At 55.4% G+C, this 23,835-nt stretch overlaps 1 protein-coding gene across 4 annotated transcripts in view; it reads left to right on the forward strand.

Annotated features, from left to right (window-relative positions):
- LLGL2 (LLGL scribble cell polarity complex component 2) overlaps positions 1-23,402 on the forward strand; it is a 48,812-nt gene extending 25,410 nt beyond the window's left edge. For 2 of the 4 annotated variants that reach the window (XM_035301754.3, XM_035301753.3), the window contains exons 3-26: positions 4,920-5,017; positions 7,224-7,305; positions 7,577-7,692; positions 8,112-8,270; positions 12,195-12,357; positions 12,509-12,641; positions 12,917-12,971; positions 13,523-13,677; positions 17,050-17,267; positions 17,356-17,423; positions 17,558-17,711; positions 17,802-17,906; positions 18,546-18,838; positions 18,929-19,079; positions 19,544-19,694; positions 20,247-20,363; positions 20,456-20,622; positions 21,290-21,551; positions 21,693-21,843; positions 22,157-22,185; positions 22,412-22,459; positions 22,649-22,691; positions 22,805-22,866; positions 23,069-23,402. In XM_035301754.3, the coding sequence (XP_035157645.1) occupies positions 4,920-5,017; positions 7,224-7,305; positions 7,577-7,692; positions 8,112-8,270; positions 12,195-12,357; positions 12,509-12,641; positions 12,917-12,971; positions 13,523-13,677; positions 17,050-17,267; positions 17,356-17,423; positions 17,558-17,711; positions 17,802-17,906; positions 18,546-18,838; positions 18,929-19,079; positions 19,544-19,694; positions 20,247-20,363; positions 20,456-20,622; positions 21,290-21,551; positions 21,693-21,843; positions 22,157-22,185; positions 22,412-22,459; positions 22,649-22,691; positions 22,805-22,866; positions 23,069-23,076 (2,988 nt within the window). In that variant the 3' untranslated portion in view covers positions 23,077-23,402. The remainder of the gene's footprint in view (positions 1-4,919; positions 5,018-7,223; positions 7,306-7,576; positions 7,693-8,111; positions 8,271-12,194; positions 12,358-12,508; positions 12,642-12,916; positions 12,972-13,522; positions 13,678-17,049; positions 17,268-17,355; positions 17,424-17,557; positions 17,712-17,801; positions 17,907-18,545; positions 18,839-18,928; positions 19,080-19,543; positions 19,695-20,246; positions 20,364-20,455; positions 20,623-21,289; positions 21,552-21,692; positions 21,844-22,156; positions 22,186-22,411; positions 22,460-22,648; positions 22,692-22,804; positions 22,867-23,068) is intronic. The other 2 variants (XM_054256493.2, XM_035301755.3) reach the window with 2 other exon arrangements.
- The last annotated feature ends 433 nt before the right edge of the window (positions 23,403-23,835 follow it).

The raw sequence follows: 23,835 nt of genomic DNA on the forward strand, positions 1-23,835 counted from the left end.
CATTTACAGGTGAACTGACTCTCTTGGGCCTGCCCAGGCAGAGTCCCTGTGAAGGTCACTGCCTTTATTTCGGTTTTTTGGGGAGCCCTGGTCCCTCTAGAGTTGCTAACTTGGAGAAGTGCCCAAGGGGATACCATGGAACAGTTCAAGGCTTGGAAGGAAGCAGAGGCCCGTGTGTGCTGTGGGGTGGCTGAGCCTTCCAGCCGCACCAGGTGGCCTCAGGTCCATCAGGTTTAATCCAAGGACAGCCCTGCTCAGCACAGTCACCAGTACCATCCCATTTATTACCTGAGAAACGAAGCTCAGGGAGGCCCAGTGGCTCACCCACTACCAGATGCCTCATACATGGCAGGAAGGAATTCAGAGCTTAGTGGGTCTGACTCAGCCCCTGTTCTAAATCAGCCTTTGGAAAAGAAAGTAGAGATGGGAGGGAGGGGTGGCCACAGTATCTCCAAGGCTAGAAGGGAATGAGGAATGAATGTGGGTGATTGAAGGAAGGGCTCATCCTCTTTGTCTTCCTCTGGCTTAGAGGAAAGATATGGAGCCAAAGCAGGAGAGACTCAGGTGAAATGTTAGAACTGCCCATGACATGTGGCCTGAGAGCCCAGCAAAAAGTTGCAGGCTGTTTTCTCTGTGGCCTGACTTTCCTGCTGATGTGCAGAATTGTTGAGGCCAGTAGGAATATAATATGAGCCACGTATGTAATTTAAAGTTTTCAAGAAGCTGCATTATAAAATTATTTAAACACGTGAAATTAATTTTAATTATATATTCTGGCCCAGTGCCGTGGCTCACACATGTAATCCCAGCACTTTGGGAGGCTAAGGCAGGTTGATCACTTTAAGTCAGGAGTTTGAAATCAACCTGGCCAACGTGATGAAGCCTCATCTCTACTAAAAATACAAAAATTAGCAGGGCATGATGGTGCATGCCTGTAGTCCCAGCTACTTGGGAAGGCTGAGACAGGAGAGTTGCTTGAACCGGGAGGTGGAACTGAGCTGAGATCTCACCACTGCACTCCAATTGGATGACAGAGTGAGACTCCAGCTTAAAAAAAAAATTCTAGAAGCTGCATTATAAAATTATTTAAACAAGTGAAATTAATTTTAATCATATATTCTGATCGGGCACGGTAGCTCACGCCTATAATCCCAGCTTCTCTGGAGGCTGAGGCAGGAGCATCACTTGAACTGGGGAGGCGGAGGTTGCAGTGAGCCAAGATGGTGCCACTGCACTCCGGTCTGGGTGATGGGCGCAACCCTGTCTCAAAAATAATCATAATCATCATAATCATATATTCCCTTTAATCCAACATATGCAAACTATTTTGACATGTAGCTAATTTAAACTACTAGTGATATTTTCTCAGTTTGTTTTTTCGAATGCTGAGTCTGTGAAGTCCAGGTGTATTTTACACTTAGAGCACATCTCAATTCAGACATTCAGTCTTTTTTGGAAGTACTAGATCTGTATTTGGAATTTGGATGATTTATAGTAGAAAAAGGGGATTTGAAGCATGGTCTGCCTGAGTCCAGCCCCTGTTCTTCTAGAACGCAAGTTGTTCCAGACATACCTGGAAGAGTTTCCAAGAACTGAATTAATCCTCCTTGGTGACATGAGCCATACTGAAAGCGCTTGGTGGCTACCTGGGGCTCATGGCCACCATTCCGTGCAGCCTGGGGCGTGGGGCCTGTTCCTGGCCAGGCCAGCAGGCTCCTGTGGGGCATTTCTGCCAGAGTCCTCCAAATTCCAGAGGCTGTTCCCTGAGCTGCCTCTGCTGCTGGGAAAGTGCTGCTGTCCCAGGGGGCCGCTCTGGCTGTGGATCCTGAGGCCCCAGCAACCTGGGGCTGGCTGAGGTCTGGTGGGGCCCCTGGGGGAGCTTGTCCTTCACATCCTATCCGGTAGTCTACTCCCCTTTTCCTGGGAAATGTTTACATTCCAGACACTCAGCTATCTCTACCCAGGGCTTCTCCAGGCTCTGCATTTTTCACATAGCTGAACAGGGACCTGGGCTGGCCTGGGGGCCGCTGCTGGGCCCCATCTGTCTCCCCCTGGCTATCCCATTCAGGTATGACCATTTGCAGGGCAGATGTGTTCCTGGCAAAGAGCCAGGCCTGAGGCACCCCCCCCAACCTTTTTATCCCCAGGTGTACCCCCAAATAGACACTTGGAGCTCTCCTCCCTGTCTGATCTCAGCATGGGATTCCTTGTGAGAGCCATCAGACTAGACTAACATGGGGGAGGCAGGTAGCAATTGGATTCACTAAGCTATCATTGCCAGATCTCACCAGGGACTTCTCCCAATCTGCTGCTTTGAGGTTGCAGGGCTGCAAAGTAGGAGAGCCCAGGGCCTAAGGAGGCTGCCTCATTGCTGGGGCCTTTTTCTGCAGGGCAGAGTCTCTGTGGTTGTTTTTTGTTTTAAGTCTTTAAAGCAACCAGTTGACATGGCATTGCTCTGTGCTGTTCTCACCCAGCTCTGCAGAGCCGGTATCCCCTGCAGTGGGAGGTGGGGGTCAGATTGGGATAACTGATTAAGTAACTGAACCAAAAACCTTCTTGAAGATGGTTTGTCACTCTAAATTTGTAGCGTTTACGTTCATACCTTTCTTAACCCACAATTCTATCCCTGGGACATCTGCCCCAGGAAATACTCAAGTGTTGTAGACAAAGATAGGAGTCCAAGAATGCCATCAACATGGTTGTCAGTTGCAAACCCTCTAGCAACCAAGTAAATGCTCAAACAATGAAGCCCTGGTGAGTTAGGGCACCTCCAGGTAAAGAACATTCTTTTGCTGTTTTTAAAGTTATTTTATTTATTTATTTATTTTGAGGCGGAGTTTCGCTCTTGTTACCCAGACTGGAGTGCAATGGCATGATCTCGGCTCACCGCAACCTCCGCCTCCTGCGTTCAAGCAATTCTCCTGCCTCAGCCTCCCGAGTAGCTGGGACTACAGGCGCGCACCACCATGCCCAGCTAATTTTTGTATTTTTAGTAGAGACAGGGTTTCACCATGTTGACCAGGATGGTCTTGATCTCTTGACCTTGTGATCCACCCGCCTCGGCCTCCCAAAGTGCTGGGATTATAGGCGTGAGCCACCGCACCCAGCCCTGTTTTTAAAGTTATTTTAGGCTCATGTGGTGGCTCACGCCTGTAATCCTACCACTTTGGGAGGCCGAGGCGGGCAGAGCACCTGAGGTCAGGACATGGTGAAACCCCATCTCTACTAAAAATACAAAAATTAGCTACGTGTGGTGGTGGGCACCTGTAATCCTAGCTACTGGGGAGACTGAGGCAGGAGAATTGCTTGAATCTGGGAGGTGGAGTTTGCAGTGAGCTGAGATGGCACCATTGCGCTCCAGGCTGGGCTACAAGAGTGAAACTCAGACTCAAAACAAAACAAAAAGTCATTTTAGGCAGGTGGCAGTGACCTCACGCCTGTAATCCCAGCACTTTGGAAGGCCAAGGCAGGAGGATTGCTTGAGTCCAGGAGGTCAAGACCAGGCTGGGCAACATGACGAATTCCTGTCTCTACAAAAAATTACCAGGCATGGTGGCGTGTGCCTGTAGTTCCAGCTACCTGGGAGGCTGAGGTGGGAGGATCCTTTGAGCCTGGGAGGCCGAGGCTACAGTGCGCCAAAATCACTCCACAGCACTCAACCAGGGGAACAGAGTGGGACCCTGTCTCAAAAAATACATATATATTAATTAAAAATTTTTAAAAAGTCATTTTCAAGCTTTTAACAACCTGGGCTGGCTGTAAGTAGGAAACCAGGCTACAAAGCTATACCTGTACATGATCTTATATACGTATATCCATGTGGCATGATCCCAATTATGTCTTTTTAAATATAGACACGTGCAAACATTCACAAGCGAGAAGACTCAAAGGACGTACGCTGAGGTGTTAGCAAGGGTTACTTCTGGTTGTGGGAGTCTGGGTAATTTTTGTTCTTAAACATCTTTATACCTCCCAAGTTCTTCACAATGTGTGTGTATTCTGTTATAAGAAATGAAAAAGCACCGGGCGCAGTGGCTCACGCTTGTAATCCCAGCACTTTGGGAGGCCGAGGCGGGTGGATCACGAGGTCAAGAGATCGAGACCATCCTGGTCAACATGGTGAAACCCCATCTCTACTAAAAATACAAAAAATTAGCTGGGCATGGTGGCACGTGCCTGTAGTCCCAGCTACTCAGGAGGCTGAGGCAGGAGAATTGCCTGAGCCCAGGAGGCGGAGGTTGCGGGTGAGACGAGATTGTGCCATTGCACTCCAGCCTGGGTAACAAGAGTGAAACTCCGTCTCAAAAAAGGAAAAAAAAAAAAAAAAAAGAAATGAAAAAGCCTGTATCTGCAACAACGCTCCAGGAATTCCCTTTCTGGGAAGATGGTTGAAACGTGGCAGTGAGAGCCTGTGAGATGCAGCTGACAGGGGCCTGGAGGAGCCCGGAGCCAGACAGGGCCTCTGTGGTATTCTGAGTACTCTAGGCCTCTGGGTGGGCCCGGAGCTGCGGTACCACCAGGCTTTTCCCCTGAGGGACCAGTGCCTCACTGTGCCAGACTTCCCCTACTTTCCCCATCCCATAAGGCCCCCATGCCACTGAGGAGGGCAGGGTCCATCATGCAGGGCACATGTGGTAGAGGCACCGAGTCCATGCCTGGAGAGCATCACGAGGCTGGCGTGGTGTTGGGGAGGATGAGCTTGCAGAGGTGGCCATGAGGCCAAGGGCAGAGTCACAAAGGGACTGGGGGTGGGGCCTGATAAATTTGGGTTAGGCTTCAACACTCAGGTGTCTGGGAGGAACCTGAAAGGTATGGAATCCCTGCTTCCTGCTGGGGTGGTCCGGTGCTGCAGCTCCCCCAGCCATGGTGGTGTGAAGGGGACAGGTCTACAGGCTCACACCACGTGGTTCTCATTGCAGACCGTGGAGCATGGCTTCCCGCACCAGCCCAGCGCCCTCGGCTATAGCCCATCTCTGCGCATCCTGGCCATTGGCACCCGTTCTGGAGCCATCAAGCTGTATCCTCCGTCCCCTCACTCCCAACTGGGTGGGGCCTCGGGGTGGATGAGATTTGGGGAAGGACATCTTTTCCCTCCTTGCCCAGGGCTGCTGGGATAAAATGAGGGACTTTCCTGAATTTCTAGCTCTGGACATGATTTTATTCCAAAGTGAGGAAGGTATGGTTTATGGCAGGACAGGGACCTGGTCATGGTGGGATGTGACCCTGTCCTTTGCAGGAGGACAGTGAGGTTGAAACTGACCGAAGAGGTACAGGTTTATTTCATCCCCTGTGTCCTTTCACGACGGTTCATGTGGTCTCCTCCCTGTACTCAGTTTCCCCTTCTCACCTGTTGCTGGAAGTTTCAGGACTCCCTGGGCAGGGGGAAAGGCCACTTCGGGGATCAGGAACCTGTTTTGCAGGAGCTGTGTTGGGGGATCCAGGGGGAAGGACCTGACGCCAGTCTCAGCCATTGCTCAGTAAATGAGTGGCTGGCTGGTGGGTCCGTAGCAAGGCCTGGCCCTTCTGTGCCCCTGCTTCCCTCAGCTCCCCATCTCCCCACAAGAAAAGCAAGTTACAGGGACCCGTCTTGTCGTTGGGGATGTTTGTAGTTACAAAAAATTTTTTTCAGCACTTTGGGAGGGTGAATCACTTAAAGTCAGGAGTTCAAGACCAGCCTGGTCAACATGGTGAAACCCCGTCTCTATTAAAAGTACAAAAAAGATAACAAGGCATGGTGGCACATACCTGTAATCCCAGCTACTTGGGAGGCTGAGATGGGAGAATCGTTTGAACCTGGGAGGCAGAGGGAGGCAGAGGTTGCAGTGAGCCGAGATCGCGCCACTGCGCTCCAGCCTGAGCAACAGAGCAAGACTCCGTATCAAAAGAAAAAAATTTTTTTTGTAGAAACAGGGTCTTGTCATCTTGCCCAGCCTGGTCATGAACTCCTGGGCTCAAGCAACCCTCTGGCCTTGGCCTCTGAAAATGCTAGGGTTACAGGCGTGAGCCACTCCACTCCCAGCCGCAGTTTTGTTTTTAAACCTTCTTCCCCGATAACAATCAGAGGTGGACTGGCCCCAGGGCCCTAGCCACAAGCAGAGATGGGGGTCAGGTAGCCACCTTCCAAATTCCATCCCCACCCCCACAGGCAGCAGATAGTAGAGAGGGCTCCGCCTGGCAGGGACAGCTTTCCCCAGCCTGAGGCTGAACGTCGTCCAGTTGGGTCATCTTTTATCCAAAGCACTGGTTCTGGCCAACTGGGGGCTCCTGGTGTTTTCAGAGATGAAAAACCAGATCAGGTTGGGCACCCTGCCAATCCAATCTGTGCTCCCAAGCCAGGGCCCAAAAGGAGTTGAGAGATGGGGGACCACCTCCAATAGCTTGGTTGGCACCTCCAGCAGAACCCAACCTCCCTCTTCCCTTCTGCCCAGTGTGGGGGAGGGGTATGGAGCACTGGAATTCCAGGCTGGGCTGATGTACACAGGGGCCCAGGGCCTTGCTGCTGGCTCAGCCTTCCCTCGGCTGGTTAATCATTGCCAGGCCACAGCCAGACTCTGGTTACCAAACCCTGGTGCTGAGACTCATGGGCAGAGGCTGCTGGGGACAGGCTGGCGGGTGCTGTGTGTTCTCACAGGTGCCACCAAGCCACAGCCGATGTGTCTCTTGCAGCTCAGATTCAGGGTAGCAACCTGACAGTTGCCATGGTAGGGCTTCATCTTTTTTTTTTTTTTTTTTTTGGAGACAGAGTCTTACTCTGTTGCCCAGGCTGAAGTGCAATGGCACGATCTCAGCTCACTGCAACCTCCATTTCCTGGGTTCAAGTGATTCTCCTGCCTCAGCCTCCCATGTAGCTAGGACTACAGGTGCTTGCCACTATGCCCTGTTTTTTTGTATTTTTAATAGAGATGGGTTTCGCCCTGTTAGCCAGAATGATCTCAATCTCCTGACCTTGTGATCCGCCCACCTCAGCCTCCCAAAGTGTTGGGATTATAAGCGTGAGCCACCGTGCCCGGCTGGGCCTCACCTTTCTGTGGAGTTGCTCCCACTGGCCTGACTGGGAAAAATCTCCCAGGGGTCCGGTCACTAGCCTGGTGCCCTGGGGCCAGGGCTGCTGTAACTCTTCCCCACCCCAGCACCCCTCTGTGTTTGTGTTCCTTGCACATGGGCCCCGAGGTGGGCAGGGAATGGTGTCTGGCCTCCCAGAGATTTCCTGAGCCTACTCCTAGCTACGGAGCCCCAGGCGTGGAGTTCATGGGGCTGCACCGGGAGAACAACACCGTGACGCAGATCCACCTCCTGCCCGGCCAGGTGAGGGGCCTGGTATGGGACAGGAAGCCACCTCCATGCCCTCCTTGCCCACACTGCTTCCAGCAGGGCTATTGTGGAGCATTCACTGGCCCTCGGTTTGGTGCTTATGGGAAAACCTGGGGCCCCCTCCCTTTCCACAGTTGGGGCTCATGGGCCACCCTGGTAGTGGCCAGGGGTCTTTAAACAACCAGCCCAGGCTGGGTGGCCCCAGTATGTAAAGGCCTTTCCCGGGTAGCAAGACCACATGCTCCCATCCCTATTCCCTTGCTAGTGCCAACTGGTCACCCTACTGGATGACAACAGCCTGCACCTTTGGAGCCTGAAGATCAAGGGTGGGGCTTCGGAGCTGCAGGAGGATGAGAGCTTCACACTTCGTGGGCCCCCAGGGTAAGGGCTCAATCCCTATCCCCTTCCACTCCCGGCCCAGCCTGACCTTTGCCCCACCTCTGGAGTGGACTCACCCTTTGTGGGCCCTGTTGTGCCCCTGGCAGTGCCTGGCATGCATTTGAGCTGACGCATCGCCATGCTCAGGTGCTCTGAGTGGAGTGGGTAGGGCTGCAGCCCGCCTTCCCCATCCACACCCCAGGTCACACTGGAGGGTCCCTGGTGTCTTTCCTGCCTCCTAGCCCAGGCTCTCTGCTATCAGTCTCCTGTCTTGGCATAAAGTGACCAATGTTTGGCCCGAAATGCTGTGAACCCCATTAAAAGGCCTTATGGGCTTATTTTCTGAGGAGTCAGGGGACCCCGACCATGGGGTCTCCCCTCTCAGGCAGCAGTCAGCTCACAGGCAGCTGTTCTCGTCACAGGGCTGCCCCCAGTGCCACACAGATCACTGTGGTCCTGCCACACTCCTCCTGCGAACTGCTCTACCTGGGCACCGAGAGTGGCAATGTGTTTGTGGTGCAGCTGCCAGCTTTCCGTGTGCTGGAAGACCGGACCATCAGCTCGGACGCGGTGCTGCAGCGGTAAGCCCAGAGCCCGGCTGCTATTAGAAACCTCAGCCCCTCGAGTTAGGCATGGTTTCTCCCCTTGGTCCCCAGGAGTCTCTCAGGAGCTGTAATTTTTCTGCTGGGAATTCCATGGGGCTACCAGGGGAGACTCTTGGCTTCCTACCTGTCCCCTCCTGAGAATCTAACACCTTATCGTAGGTTAGCATCATATAACTGAAAAGGGGGATGTAGGGGCCCCTCATCTAAAGACCCCAAATGACTGTGTGATATCACTGACTCAGTCCAGTGTCCTTTGCACTATGGGTTTAAAGACCCCATGGACTACGCAGTGGGGGAGTTGGGCTCAAACCTCCCTACATCGCTGGGGCAGCTCCTGGTGCTGCCCTGAGCTGTGGGCACTTTGCCTAGCTTCCATTTGCTCGAAGGCTCCATGGCTAAAAAGCCTTGACCACCACAGGTGCGTGGGTCTGTGGAGATCATTTTGGAGGCTTTGCTCCTTATTGAGAGGGAGTCAGAGCAGGTTCAGGTGTGGAAGTGGGGGACGGGGGGCCCAAAGAAAGAGAGGAGACAGCGTCTGACAGGAGCATGTGGGGGCCGGGTCAGTCGTGGTAGAGTGATCTGTGGTTCCAAGGGGCAGGAGGAGGCCAGGGTGCTAGGCCCCTGGCCCTGCAGGGCTTTGGACTGGGCCCAGGATACACTCCTGCAACTGGCCAGCGGGCTGGCCAACCATGGGTGGTGGTGATGAAGCAGGGCCTGTCTGCCTAGGGCAGCGCATTGCTGGGCTGGGAGGACTCCCACTTGCAGCTGTGTCCCTCCGAGTGCATACCTCTTCCTTTCCTGTTCAGCAGGGCAGGGTTGGGGCAGTGAGCCCAAGGTCAGAGCAGAACACTTTGCAGGATTACAGGTGGCACAGTGGGTTACAGCCTGTGGGCAGGATGGCAGGAAGACCTGCACCCCAGCAGACGGCCATACCAGCACCCAGCTTCACCCTGTAGCTAGCTGGTAGGAGTCTAGTTGCAGGGCAGCAGGGAGATCCAAGTGTCCTGAGAGCCCCTCCTGCCAGTTTGTTTATTTGTTTATTGAGAGAGAGTTTCCCTCTGTCCCATGCTGGACTGCAATGGCGGGATCTCCACTCACTGCAACCTTAACCTCCCCAGCTCAAGCAATTCTCCTGTCTCAGCCTCCTCAGTATCTGGGATTACGGGTACCCGCACCCGGCTAATTTTTTTTTTTTTTTTTTTTTAGTAGAGATAGGGTTTTACCATGTTGGCCAGGCAGGTCTCGAACTCCTGACTTCAGGTAATCCACCCACCTCAGCTTCCCAAAGTGTTGGGGTTACAGGTGTGAGCCACCACGCCCAGCCCCTTTCGCCAGTTCTTGTCCACTTGATGACACTTATCTGAGTTTTTAAAACATCTAATCCCTTAGTCTCACAACTCTGTCTCTGAGAAGTCTCTGTCCTAAAGATACAGAATAAGAATGATCTGCCAGTCACAGTGGCTTACAATCCCAGCACTTTGGGAGGCTGAGGCAGGAGAATCACTTGAGGTCAGGAGTTTGAGACCAGCCTGGCCAACATGGAGAAACCCCATCTCTACTAAAAATACAAAAAAATTAGCTAGGCATGGTGGCGGGTACCTGTAATCCCAGCTACTAGAGAGGCTGAGGCAGGAGAATTGCTTCAACCCAGTAGGCAGAGTTTGCAGTGAGCCAGAATGTGCCACTGGACCCCAGTCTCTGGGTGACAGAGTGAGACTCCATCTCAAAAAAAAAAAAAAAAGATCATTGTAGGGCTGTTTTTAATGGCAAAAAGTTGGAAGCTGACTAATTGTCTAACAATTTCATCTGTGTAAGCATAGTATTTGTATTTTTTTTTTTTTTTTTTTTTTTTGAGACGGAGTTTTGTTCTTGTTGCCCAGGCAGAACTGCTGTGATATTATCTCAGTTCACTGCAACCTTCACCTCCCGGGCTCAAGCAATTCTTCTGCCTCAGACTCCCGAGTAGCTGGGATTGCAGGCATGTACCATCACACCAGCTAATTTTGTATTTTTAGTAGAGAGGGGGTTTCTCTATGTTGGTCAGGCTGGTCTTGAACTCCCAACTTCAGGTAATCTGCCTGCCTCGGCCTCCCAAAGGGCTGGGATTAGTAATCTCAGCCCTTTGGGAGGCTGAAGTGGGAGGGTTGCCTGAGGCCAGGAATTCGAGACCAGCCTGGGCAACATAGCAAGATTCCATCTCCCCCAACAAAAAATAAAAATTAATTGGGCAAGGTGGCACTCACCTGTGGTCTCATCTACTTGGGAGGTGGGAAGATCACTTGAGCCAGGAATTGGAGGCTGCAGTGAGCCACGATCAGGTCATTACCCTACAGCCTAGGTGACAGAGTGAGAGCCTGTCTTTTAAAAAAATTAAAAATTAGGCCGGGTGAGGTGGCTCACACCTGTAATCCCAGTACTTTGGGAGGCAGAGACGGGTGGATCATGAAGTCAGGTGTTTGAGATGAGCCTGACCAATATGGTGAAACTCCATCTCTACTAAAAATTAGCGGGGCGTGATGGCACATGCCTGTAATCTCAGCTACTCGGGAGGCTGAGGCAGGAGAATGTCTTGAACCCAGGAGGCGGAAATTGCAATGAGCTGAGACCGTGCCACTGCACTCAAGCCTGGGTGACTCTGTCTCAAAAAAAAAAAAAAAAATTAGCCAGGCATGGTGGCGTGCACCTGTAATCCCAGCTACTCAGAAGGCTGAGGCAGGAGAATCACTTGAAGCCGGGAGGTGGAGGTTATAGTGAGCCTCGATCGAACCACTGCACTCCAGCCTGGGGGGCAGAGCGAGACTGTCTCAAAGAAAAACATTAAAAATTAAATGCAGCTTTACTGATGTGGTTAAAGGCCCCTTCAACTCTCACTCTCAATTCAAATTCGAATGTCATTGAGGTCAGTGCCAGTAGTGGATGTGCCGGGTACAGATAATGCGGAGAACTTGGGTTTAGTGTGGCTCGGGTCCAGGCTGGGTCCACTTCCCACCCCATATCCTTGCTGTTGGCTGTTGGTCCCGTGCCTGCTGCCTTGTGGTTTTTGTTAGCTGCAACACCTCCAGCCCTCATGTCAGCATTCCTGGCCTGGAGATGGGGGAAGGGTCAAGGTTCCAGGGCCAGGCCAACTCATATAGAGTTTTGTTTGATAGGGCTAAAAAATTTGCTTCTTATGAAATATCCCCTTTTGCAAAAATGCACTGAATATGAATGTACAGTAGAACAGTTCTTGTAGAGCATCCTTGCAGCCACACTTTAGGCATAGAAATAGAACACTGACGCCCAACACCTTCTTAGTCAAGGCTCCCTCCGGCCCCCACGTTGACTTTTCCGGAAGTCACTGCCTTGCCTTGCCTTACAGTTGTACCGCTTGTGTTCACATCACTAGGGTTGTTTCCATGTCGCTGCCTTGTTCTACATGCTGTTCCTCTTCTCTTGGTGACCTGTCCTAGCCATCCTTCTTTTTTCTTTTTTGAGACAGAGTCTCTCTCTGTCACCCAGGCTGGAGAGCAGTGGTGTGATCTCGGCTCACCGCAACCTCCACCTCCCAAGTTCAAGCGATTCTCCTGCCCCAGCCTCCCGAGTAGCTGGGATTACAGGCACATGCCACCATGCCCAGCTAACTTTTTTTATTTTTAATAGAGACAGGATTTCACCATGTTGGCCAGGCTGGTTTCAAACTCCTGACCTCAAGTGATCCACCTCAGGCTCCCAAAGTGCTGGGATTATAGGCATGAGCCACTGTACCTGGCCATCCACCTCGCCCAGTCCGTAGCCATCTTTCCGTGCAGGCATATGGAGCAGACACCTCTGCATGGGGAACCCCGGGGCTGTGCCATGCTGGGGCCATACCCCTGGCGGTGGCATCAGAGGCTCATAGCACTCCCCTCTATGACAACCCAGGTTGCCAGAGGAGGCCCGCCACCGGAGGGTGTTTGAGATGGTGGAGGCGCTGCAGGAGCACCCTCGAGATCCCAACCAGATCCTGATCGGCTATAGCCGAGGCCTCGTTGTTATCTGGGACCTGCAGGGCAGCCGTGTGCTCTACCACTTCCTCAGCAGCCAGGTAGGCAGTGCCCGGGACATGGCAGGTGCCATGTTGCTCTCCCGGGCCCCACATGGCATGTACATGCTCTGTGCAGAGGCATGGGCTGCAGGCGATGGGAACTCTGCCTCAGTCCCAGCCTGCTGCCCTCTCTCCCTCTCCTCCTCCATAGCAACTGGAGAACATCTGCTGGCAGCGGGATGGCCTCCTGCTGGTCAGCTGCCACTCCGACGGCAGCTACTGCCAGTGGCTCGTGTCCAGCGATGCCCAGCAACCAGAGCCCCTCCGCAGCCTCGTGCCTTATGGTCAGTGTTGCACCCGCCAGGCAGGGCCCACCCCCTGGATTCAGGTGCAGGATGCTCAACTCAAGCAAACTCTGGGGCCAGAAAGGGAAAGGCTTTGTCCAAAGCCACACAGCAGGGTTCCTGTCACCCAGTTTCTTGGGGAATTTCTCAGAGCAAGAGTCCCAAGCAGGTCTGCCATGTGGGTGTGGGCATGAGCTTGAGGGATCTGTGCCCGTGGGGACTGACGCTTGTCTGAGAGCTGGAGGATCCATTCAAGCCAATCTGTTTCCTTGCAGGTCCCTTTCCTTGCAAAGCTATTACCAAAATCCTCTGGCTGACCAGCAGGCAGGGGTAGGTATCTGTGCTGGTCCTTTTCCCTCTCCAGAGCCTTCCTGGAGAGCTGGAAAAGGCTGGAAAGGTCACTTAGGCCTCTGCTTGGGAAGACAGTGCCTAGTGAACACTCTCGGGTCCCACGTTGGGGTCTTGGATGCCAGGGAGGGGAGAGTAGGTGGATGCTGTTCATGTCTGTCAGCAGCCCAGTTTTTGCCAAGTTCATTCCCGCTCCTTCCTTCCACCCTCCCAGAGAGACCATATTGAGCTGCAGGTCTCAACCCCCTTTACTGGCAGCCCTGTTTCTCGAAAATCACTCTGGATGATGTTTAAACGGATTTGGGGGGAGTACCCAGCTTGAGGCAGGAGTGGCTGCCGAGACTCCGAGCCCCCAGCCTGGATGCTCCCACCTTGCCCCCAAGTTCTCCTGGGCTGTTGCATTTGGAAGGAGATGGGGTCCAGCTCCATCTGCTCCTGGGGAACTTGACTGAGTGATCTCTTTGATCACCAACCTGTGACTTTGAGGCCATGCCGGGAGACCCAGCCCACCCCTGCTCCTCTGTGCCTGCCAGGTTGCCCTTCATCATCTTCCAGGGCGGCATGCCTCGGGCCAGCTACGGGGACCGCCACTGCATCTCGGTGGTCCACGACAGCCAGCAGACAGCTTTTGACTTCACCTCCCGGGTCATCGACTTCACTGTCCTCACAGAGGCAGACCCCACAGCCGGTAGGAGAGCTTCGAGTGTGGGAGGCATGGGGCAGGTCCATCAGTAAAGAAAGGGCCAGGTGCAGTGGCTCTTGCCTGTAATCCCAGCACTTTGGGAAGCCAAGGTAGGAGGATTGCTTTAGCCCAGTCATTCAAGTCCAGCCTGGGCAACGTAGGGAGACCCCTGTCTCTACAAAAAACAAAAAAAATTAGCCAGGTATTGTGGCACACACCTGTAGTCCCAGCTACTCAGGAGGCTGATGGGAGGATCACTTGAGCCTGGGAGGTGGAGGTTGCAGTGAGCCAAGTTCATGCCACTGCATTCAGCCTGGGTGTTAGAGCCAGACCGAGTCTTAAAAAAACAATGATGGGCTGTGCACAGTTGTTCCTAAGCCTGCCACTGTCCTGAGTCCCTTAGCCTCACTACACCCCAAGGTGGAGTGTCACCAAGGCCTGCAGTTCCTTTCTCTGCCTCCCTGCCACCCTCCCCAGCTGGAGACTCAGACCAGCCATATCTCCTGCCTGCCCTGGGCTCTCTGCCCTTTCCAGACTGGAATGGAACTTAGCCCACAGGGGGCTGATCTGGACTGTTAGATTTAATACCCACCTGGCTGAGGCAAGAGGGTCCTGGCTTAGGGATGGCAAAGACTGCCTTCTGGTCAGGGCAGAAAGTGACTGTGTGGCCTCCTGGAGCTCCAGCATGACCGGCAGATCCCTGAGTCAGCCTCGTAAATAGTGTGACAGGCAAGACCAGAAAGGGCTGATGTCGAAACCTGGAGAGGAGGCCTGCAGGAGCTCCAGGAGGGAGGGCCCTCTCCTAAGGATGTCAGCCTGAAAGGGCCTGAGGCTGAAAGGTGAGGGGGCGGGGCTGCTCAGGACACCTGCTCTGTGTTCTCACAGCCTCTACCCTGTTCAGGGGAACCCCAAACCTGCTTTTCCTTCTTTCTTAGCCTCTCTTCCCTCCTCACACCCTGGATGCTAAGAGCAGAGCCCAGCTCCACTCTTTCCACAGCACTCAGGCCATGCCAGCACAGAGCGGGGGCCTCCTGGGCTATGGTGGCCACACTCCCTGGGCTGAGTTAACCAGATTCCCAGGGGAAAGGTCAGGAAGGGAGGGGAGAAACTTGCTGAGCTACAAATTCAAGACTGCTGGGCTTTCTAGGACAGGCCACCTTCCTGCAATTATCCCTCTGTGTACCTAACTCCCCACAGTCCCACAGGCCAGAAGATGGGTACCTGATGAGGGGTGCTTCCCTCAGATGAGACATGGGCACCCTTAGGCTCCCACATAGTGGTCTGGCTTGCCAGGTTCTGACCCAGCTGTCCCTGGAAGGCTTTCCTGTTTAAAGAGCACCTGCTACGTGCCACGCCCTATTCTAGAAACAGATGAGGTTCCTGTTCCCATGAAACTTAGATCTGATTTGGGGAGAGAGTGACCAGGTTGCCAAATAACATCAGAGGTAAGAAAAAAGCCAGGCAGAGGACAGCAGCACTGGTTTAGACGAGCATTAGCAAGGCCTCCCTGATAAGGGGACATATTTGCATAGACACAGGAACAATCTGAGAGAGGGCTCATCCTGTAGGGACCTGGAGTGCAGATTGAGCTGGGAGAGCTCTTGGCTTGCTCCATTGAGGTAGGGGCGGAAGAAGCAGAATGGCTGCGGAGATGATGCCAGTTGTGGCCAGCGCTGGATCATATAGAGCTGAGGAAGCACGGTCAGGACTTGCTGTTTAATTTGAGGGAGATGAGAGCCCCCAGCAGGGGTGCCATGACCTAGCCTCTGCTCCAAAACGATGTGTCTGGCTGCGGTGTGAGGAACATGGAGTGGAGCAGACAGGGCCCAGTGAGAGTGGCTGGGGTTATACTGTCTTTTCTGACATTCAGCATTGAGGGGCCAGGTCAGGGCTCATAGACTGTTTCTGTAAAGGGCCGGGTAGCTTTTTTCACCACAGCTACTCAGTCTAATGCCATTGCAGAGCAAATGTAGCCACAGCCAAGACAAGGGGCGGATCTGTGTTTCAGGACAACCGTATTGACAATAGGCAGGAGGCCAGATTTGGCCCTCGGGCTGTAATTTCTTGGCCCCTTGTCTAGGGAGAGATGAGTGAAGGGAGGAGAGATCACTCAAGGATGATGTGAGATCTTGCTGGGAGCACCAGGAATCCCGGAGAAGGCAGTGGTGAGAGGGTGTGGCAAGCTCAGCTGGGTGGGAGTCAGGTTTGGGAACTTAATCTCTCCTCCGAACTCCAGAGGCATGAGGGAGATGCTGAATACACAACTGGGGTCTATGGCTCTGGAGTTCAGAGGAGAAATTGGGAAGGTGTCTGTTTGGAGTCTTCCACGCAGAGATGTGTGAAGGCTCTCAGTGATTTTGAGGTTTAAAGAAAAGAGTGTTAGAGAGAGATGTGAGACCAGGGGCCCTGATGAGGCTTCCCAGGTGGTGAGGAACACAGAAGAGAAGCCACGGGAAGGCTGAGCAACATGGCAAAACCCTATCTCTACCAAAAATATAAAAATTAACCAAGTATAGTGGCTCACACCTGTAATCTCAGCTACTCGGGAGGCTGAGGCAGGAGGATCACTTGAATGGGGAGGTGGAGATTGCAGTGAGCCGAGATCGCACGACTGTACTCCAGCCTGGGCAACAGTGAGATCCTGTCTCAAAAAAAAAGAGAGAGAGAGAGAAAAGAAAGGAGGCCAGGTGTGGTGGCTCATGCCTGTAATCCCAGCACTTTGGGAGGCTGAGGTGGGTGGATCACAAGGTCAAGAGATGGAGAACATCTGGCCAATATGGTGAAACCCCATCTCTACAAAAAAAAAAAAAAAAAAAATTAGCTGGTCGTACTCCAGCCTGGGCAACAGAGCAAGACCCTGTCTAAAAAAAAAAAAAAAAAGAGAAATCATGTTATCATCCAGTGCACGTTTATTGAGTGCTAGCTGGAGCCAGGCCTGAATGAGGTAAGGTGATTGCGTGCAGTAAGAAAATGCCACCCTTAGCAGCTGGTGTGCTGAAGACCAGGTTTGCTGCTGCCTGTGGGGAGAGGCTGGGCAGGCACATCTGAGCAGGGAGCAGGCCCCGTGGAGGAGGAACCAGGGAAGAGGGTTGGCAGGACAGCTCCATTGCCTGTCCTGGTTGGAACCCTGCCTTCCAGCCAGGTATGCCCCCCCCTCAAGAGCCCTGTGCCAGGTAGCTCTCAGCCACTTTGCACACAGAGGTAGGGCTGCTGCCCACACCTCCTGCCCTCCTGGAGTGGAAAGGCTTTGTTCAAGCAGCCAAGAACAGGGCTTTCTGGGTCTGCAGATGCCCTGGCTCCCACCCTGGAGCTTCTGATTCCACAGGGCTGGGCTGCTTCCTCCTAGCCCCAGCTCCTGATCCTTGGCCTGTACCCCAGCCTTTGACGACCCCTACGTGCTGGTGGTGCTGGCTGAGGAGGAGCTGGTGGTGATTGACCTGCAGACAGCAGGCTGGCCACCGGTCCAGCTGCCCTACCTGGCTTCCCTGCACTGTTCCGCCATCACCTGCTCCCACCACGTCTCCAACATCCCCCTGAAGCTGTGGGAGCGGATCATCGCCGCTGGCAGCCGGCAGAATTCACACTTCTCCACCATGGTAGGTCCGACCCTGGCCCCAGCCCCAGGCCCAGCCCACCCCCACCCCAGGCCAAACTCTCCATGGACTTCTTGGTCTCTTTCTCTAGGAGTGGCCGATTGACGGTGGCACCAGTCTAACCCCAGCCCCACCCCAGAGGGACCTGCTGCTCACAGGGTAAGGGACTTTGATGCCTTCCTCTTCCCAGCAGGATATGTGGGGTGGGAGCAGAGCCCTGAGGTGGACAAGCCAGCCCCTGGGTGCCCCGGCTGGCATCCCTCTCACATCTGGCAGGTGGGCTCTGCTCACAGGCATGAGGATGGCACGGTGAGGTTCTGGGATGCCTCGGGTGTCTGCTTGCGGCTGCTTTACAAACTCAGCACGGTGCACGTGTTCCTCACCGACACGGACCCCAACGAGAACCTTAATACCCAGGGCGAGGATGAGTGGCCTCCACTCCGCAAGGTGAGGCCAGGAGCCTGGGAACGAGGAAGGGCAGAGACCAGCTGGGTCCCGCTCCCCATGGCCGCTCACAGGGCCCCTCTCCTTTGCCAGGTGGGCTCCTTTGACCCCTACAGTGATGACCCCCGGCTGGGCATCCAGAAGATCTTCCTCTGCAAGTACAGTGGCTACCTGGCTGTGGCAGGCACGGCAGGGCAGGTAGCAGGCTAGGCCGGGGAAGGGGACTCAGGGAGGAGTGATGGGTAACTGGGGACAGCAGGGACAGGAGCCAGCCACCTGCCTGACACACATTCTGTGTCCTGTGCTCTTCCAGTGGATGGAGGTGGCTTAGTCCTCTTGGCAGGAAGTCCCTGGGATGGTTTTTTCTTCTGCAGAAATCAGAATTAAGGGCTGGGCCAGGCACCGTGACTCACGCCTGTAATCCCAGCCCTTTGGGAGACCAAGGCAGGTGGATCACCTGAGGTCAGGAGTTTGAGACCAGCCTGACCAACCTGGTGAAACCTCATTTCTACTAAAAATACAAAAGTTAGCCAGGCATGGTGGCTCACGCCTGTAATCCCAGCCACTGGAAGGCTGAGACAGAAGAATTACTTGAACCTGGGAGGTAGAGGTTTCAGTGAGCCCAGATGGCAACACTGTGTTCCAGCCTGGGCAACAGAGAAAGACCGTCTCAAAAAAAAAGAATTAAGGGCTGGGGTTGGACAGAGGCCTCTGGCCCTGCTTGAGCCCAGGGCCTTGGCCTGGGTCCCCGCTCCTCTGCTGTCCCCACGGGTAGCACCCTGCGGCCCTGCCATCCCTTTGCTGAGGGTTTGCTGAGCTGCCTGCCGCCCTGCCCAGGTGCTGGTGCTGGAGCTGAATGATGAGGCAGCAGAGCAGACTGTAGAGCAGGTGGAGGCTGACCTGCTGCAGGACCAGGAGGGCTACCGCTGGAAGGGCCACGAGCGCCTGACAGCCCGCTCAGGGCCTGTGCACTTCGAGCCTGGCTTTCAGCCCTTCGTGTTGGTGCAGTGCCAGCCCCCGGCTGTGGTCACCTCCTTGGCCCTGCACTCTGAGTGGCGGCTCGTGGCCTTCGGCACCAGCCATGGCTTTGGCCTCTTCGACCACCAGCAGCAGCGGCAGGTCTTTGTTAAGTGAGCAGGGCGCTGGGACCCGGGGCTGGGAGAGGGGCCCACGAGGACCCCCAGGACCTGGCCACACTGATAGCCTGCCATCTCCCCAAGGTGCACATTGCACCCCAGTGACCAGCTGGCCTTGGAGGGCCCACTGTCCCGCGTCAAGTCCCTCAAGAAGTCCTTGCGCCAGTCATTCCGCCGGATGCGACGGAGCCGGGTATCCAGCCGGAAGCGACTCCCTGCTGGCACCCCAGGAGAGGTGAGGCCCTCGGCGAGGCTGCGAGCAGCCATAGGCCCAGGTTCAGCTTAGAGTAGCCAGCAGGGAGGGCTACACAGCCCCTGCTCCCCAGGCTTGTGGGGCTACAAACAAGACTCAGGATCCAAACAGCATGAGTTTGCCACCATGTGTGACCTCAGACAAGTCCCGCTGTTTCTCTGTGCCTCAGCTTCCGGAGCAGAAAGGCAGTAACTGTAACACTTACCCTAGAGGCAATCCCCAGTAAGCATTAGTGATTTTCTTTTTCTCTCTACGACATGCTGGGGGCCCAAGCAGGCTCCCCCCAGGGCATCTCCCACTTGGACAAGGGTCCCCCTAGACGCAGGCCTGGCAGGTGGCTGGCATGGCTGTGGCCAGCCTTCCGATGCAAGGATCGGCATTGACCAAAGCACTGTCCCTGGGGAGGGGAGGCTGGAGCTGACCCTCAGGACAGCCACCCCCCACAGGTACAGGAGGGGAGCGCCAAGGCTGAGCGTCCAGGCCTGCAGAACATGGAGCTGGCGCCTGTGCAGCGCAAGATTGAGGCTCGCTCGGCAGAGGACTCCTTCACAGGCTTCGTGAGGACCCTGTACTTTGCTGACACCTACCTGAGGGACAGTGAGTGGCCAGCCTGCAGTTGGGAGGGGGGAGCAGCAGACACCTCCTGACCTGGGGGCATGCAGGGGCCGCTGCCTGCATGGGTGGTGGGGCCTAAGACGGTTTTCCCTTGTGAGCAGGGGCAGACTGCAGCCTCTGCCTGCCTCCTCCCCTCCCCTGCCTGGGCCTTGGAGTCAGCTTGCTTTGGCTTCCTATCCAGGCTATAGCATCCTTTAGAAGCATGGCCTCAGACCCGTCACTCAGCCTTTCAGGGCCTCAGCTTGCCCCTCTGTAAAATGAGGGAATGATAGCTTCCTCCTAAAGCAGTTGTGACAATCAGGGATAACAGAGCCTGCTGGTCCCCAGAGGGTGTGCCTTTCCCTGGTGGGTTCTCCCCTGCTGTATCTCAGCAAGGGCTGAGCTGACCCAGGATTGGGGTCCTATGTTGGGGCCTGTGTGGTTGTCAAAGAGCCTTCCAGCCTCTCCCAGGAGGGAAAACCTGGGAATAAGCCCTGGTTGCTCAGCTCCACCTGCCTCCCAAGGGTCAGACACTCACACGTGGCTTCTCGGCAGGCTCCCGTCACTGCCCCTCACTGTGGGCTGGCACCAACGGGGGCACCATCTATGCCTTCTCCCTACGTGTGCCCCCTGCCGAGCGGAGAATGGATGAGCCTGTGCGGGCAGAGCAGGGTGAGTGCTGGGCAGGGAGAGCAGAGGGTGCTTGGGCTGCCTGGACTGGGGCCGGGAGTGGCTCCAGCCCCACAACCCCCTCCTTCCCATAGCCAAGGAGATCCAGCTGATGCACCGTGCGCCAGTGGTAGGCATTCTGGTGCTCGACGGACACAGCGTACCCCTTCCCGAGCCCCTAGAAGTGGCCCATGATCTGTCGAAGAGTCCAGACATGCAGGGGAGCCACCAGCTGCTCGTCGTGTCAGAGGAGCAGTTCAAGGTGCCACACTGGCAGCGGCGGGACTCCCTGGGACTCTCAGGACATCCAGGAGACTTGGACCTTGGGCACAAATGATGGCTGGGACTCAGGCTTGTTTGCAGTTGGTGTCTGAGGGGCCGCAGAAACTCAGGAAATAAGGCGGGGAGGGCTTGTATGAGGACACTGAGGCAGGACCTATGTCTGTGGAAGGGTTAAAATCCAGACAGGGGCCCAGGCGCAGTGGCTCACACCTATAATCCCAACACTTTGGGAGGCCAGATCACAATGTCAAAAGTTCGAGACCAGCCTGGCCAACATGGTGAAACCCTGTCTCTACCAAAAATACAAAAAAATTAGCCCAGCATGGTGGTGGGTACCTGTAATCCCAGCTACTTGTGAGGCTGAGGCAGGAGAATTGCTTGAACCCTGGAAGCAGAGGTTGCAGTGAGCTGAGATCATGCCATTGCACTCCAGCCTGGGCAACAGAGCAAGACTCTGTCTCGGAAAATAAAATTCAGACAGGAAATTCAGTGACCTCGGCATCCTCCTAGACTGTGCATCTGAGAGCCAGGTTTGCCAGGATACCGGGAGGCATGGGGGAGGGCAGGGCCCAGCAGCAGCAACAGCAGCATGGGGCAGGAGAACTGTGGTTTGGCCATGGGCATGAACGACCATCCTGTGCCCACAGGTGTTCACACTGCCCAAAGTGAGTGCCAAGCTGAAGCTGAAGCTGACAGCCCTAGAGGGCTCACGGGTGCGGCGGGTCAGCGTGGCCCACTTCGGCAGCCGTCGAGCCGAGGACGGGGAGCATCACCTAGCAGTCCTCACCAACCTGGGCGACATCCAGGTGGTCTCGCTGCCCCATCTCAAGCCCCAGGTGCGCTACAGCTGCATCCGCCGGGAGGACGTCAGCGGCATCGCCTCCTGCGTCTTCACCAAATACGGCCAAGGTGTTTGAGCCGGGCTGGGCGGGGTGGGGGCCCAGACACTGCAGGGGCAGGGCGGAAGGTGGCCAGGGTTATTGTGGCCACAGACAGACTGGATGGGCCTTAAGCGGAAGCCAGGCTGCTAGCGCTGCCCCCACTCCCCAGGCTTCTACCTGATCTCTCCCTCTGAGTTCGAGCGCTTCTCTCTCTCCACCAAGTGGCTGGTGGAGCCCCGGTGTCTAGTGGATTCAGCAGAAACCAAGAACCGCTGCCCTGGTAACAGGGCAGGCCCCAAGAAGGCCCCGAGCCGAGCCAGGTGAGTGAAAGGGCTGGAGGCTTCTCCCGCCCCTCCCTGCCCTCTCTGAGATACCCTGAGGCTCCCAGCGCTACCTGGCCGGAGGCATCTCCCCACAGCTCAGTCCACCCTCCCAGGCCCCAGCTCTTTGTACCTCTTTGCGTGCCCCACGCCTCCATGCAAGCTGGCAGTCCAGGGCTGGGCTCAGTTTACCTCCCAGGCGCTGCTGCTCAGGGCAGGTCGCGGCAGTTGACTTTGTTCTTCACGGGAGCAGGGCTTTCAGAGCCGGGCAGGGAGCCCAGGGGCCCTGATCCTCACTGTCTCTCCCCCACAGGATCTCAGGAACCCAGAGTGATGGCGAAGGTAAGAGGCCTCCTGGGCCCATGCACTCCTTGGCCACACCCAGGCCAGTCCTCCGGCTGGACGGGACGGGAGGGGTCCCAAGTGAGCAGGTAGTGTTCAGGCTGGGAGTAGAGACAGGATTTCTTCCAGCCCTGCACCCTGGGCTTCCAAATCCTGACCTCAGTGAGGAGAGAGCTGGGCCAAGGAGGGCCTAGGCGGGGCTCCCTGACCTACCTCTACCTTCCAGAGAAGCTGCCGGGCCTAGGAATGGAGCGAGCTCTACTGAGTGATGAGAGTGAGTCGGGTGGAAGAGGGTGGGGCTGGCAGAAGGAGTGGGGAAAGGGGTCAGGGTCAGGGAGGCTGGACAGGCCATTGCTCTGAGGTGGGGGCTGATCTATCCCACTCCCTTGGTGAAAGTGGGTGGAAGGGCTATGGCTGGCTGCCCAAGGGCCTCAGTGGGCCTCTGTTCCCACCCGGCCTGCAGGAGTCCTGAAGGAAATCCAGAGCACACTGGAGGGAGACCGAGGGTGAGGCACCGCCCAGGCCGGCTGGGGTGGGCCCAAGGCTCTTCGAGGGGCCCAGGGGAGTGCTGAGAGTGGAGGTCCCCTGAGGTTGTGACTCCTCTGCCTTTGCCCTGCAGGAGCTGTGGCAATTGGTGCTCGCCTCGAGCGGCCGTGGAGTGCAGCCTCAGCAATGGCGGAGGTGGGAGCTCTGGGCTCCGGTGCAGCTGCTGGATGTGCTGGGAAGGGATGGGAGAAAGAACCCTGCCCCACCTCCCCTGGGTCCCACAGGCCTGATGTGTGCCCTGATGACCTGGAAGGCACCATGTCTGGGCTCAGGGTGGGCAACTGGGGCACCCCGTCCTGCCCAGGGTGATCCTGAGCTGTCCCTCTCTGTCCTTTAGCAGAGTGAGTAGCTGGGCATCCGGGCTGCGTGGTGAGCACACACTACTACTGGTGGCCTTCGGGGTCCCTGCCCAACAGGAGAGGCTGGTGCACAGGGCCCCACCAGGGGCTGGGGGCACCCCGGCTTCCACTCTGCAGCTGCTCTGGGCCTTGGGAGAGGAGAGACCCCGGCCTCTGGGGCTGCCCCTCCAGGCCTGTCTGTCTGGATCCTTCAGTCAATGTTGCACAGTTTTTATGGCTCCCATCCCTTTTTGTAGTGGGCTGGGTTTTAAGTTATAAATTTTAACTGCCTCTGGGTGAAAACGTTTTTAATAAACACCTATTACCTCTTGACTCGACTGGTCCACCTACTTTAATATTTCAATCGTGTAGATTTTCCATGTGAGTGGAAAGTGGGAGCCAGTACCTTGCCTGTCCCCCGAGGTTCCAGCCCTGGCCTGGGCCACGTCAGGAGAAAAGCACCTGGGGGGTGACCTGAGAGAGAACCACGGATTGACAGGGAGTATGGCAGGCAGGCAGACTGGTCCAGAGAAAGGACAAGAGGGGTCAGCAGCACTCCAGGAACTCGCTTGCCCTGGGAGGCGGTGGAGAGCTGAAGGCGGCTGGCAGGCAGGGCTGAAAAAGAGCCAAGACTACAGAGGTCCATTGAGAGTCAGGTGCTGTCATGTGTGTGACAAGTGACTGCCCAGCCTAAGGGGGGAAAGGGCCATCAAGAGGAGCTGGGCACCAGGTGTTCCATCTGGCCATGTCCAGCTCCAGATGGCCA

This window comes from Callithrix jacchus, chromosome 5, assembly GCF_049354715.1.
Source record: "Callithrix jacchus isolate 240 chromosome 5, calJac240_pri, whole genome shotgun sequence".
NCBI classification, from domain to species: domain Eukaryota; kingdom Metazoa; phylum Chordata; class Mammalia; order Primates; family Cebidae; genus Callithrix; species Callithrix jacchus.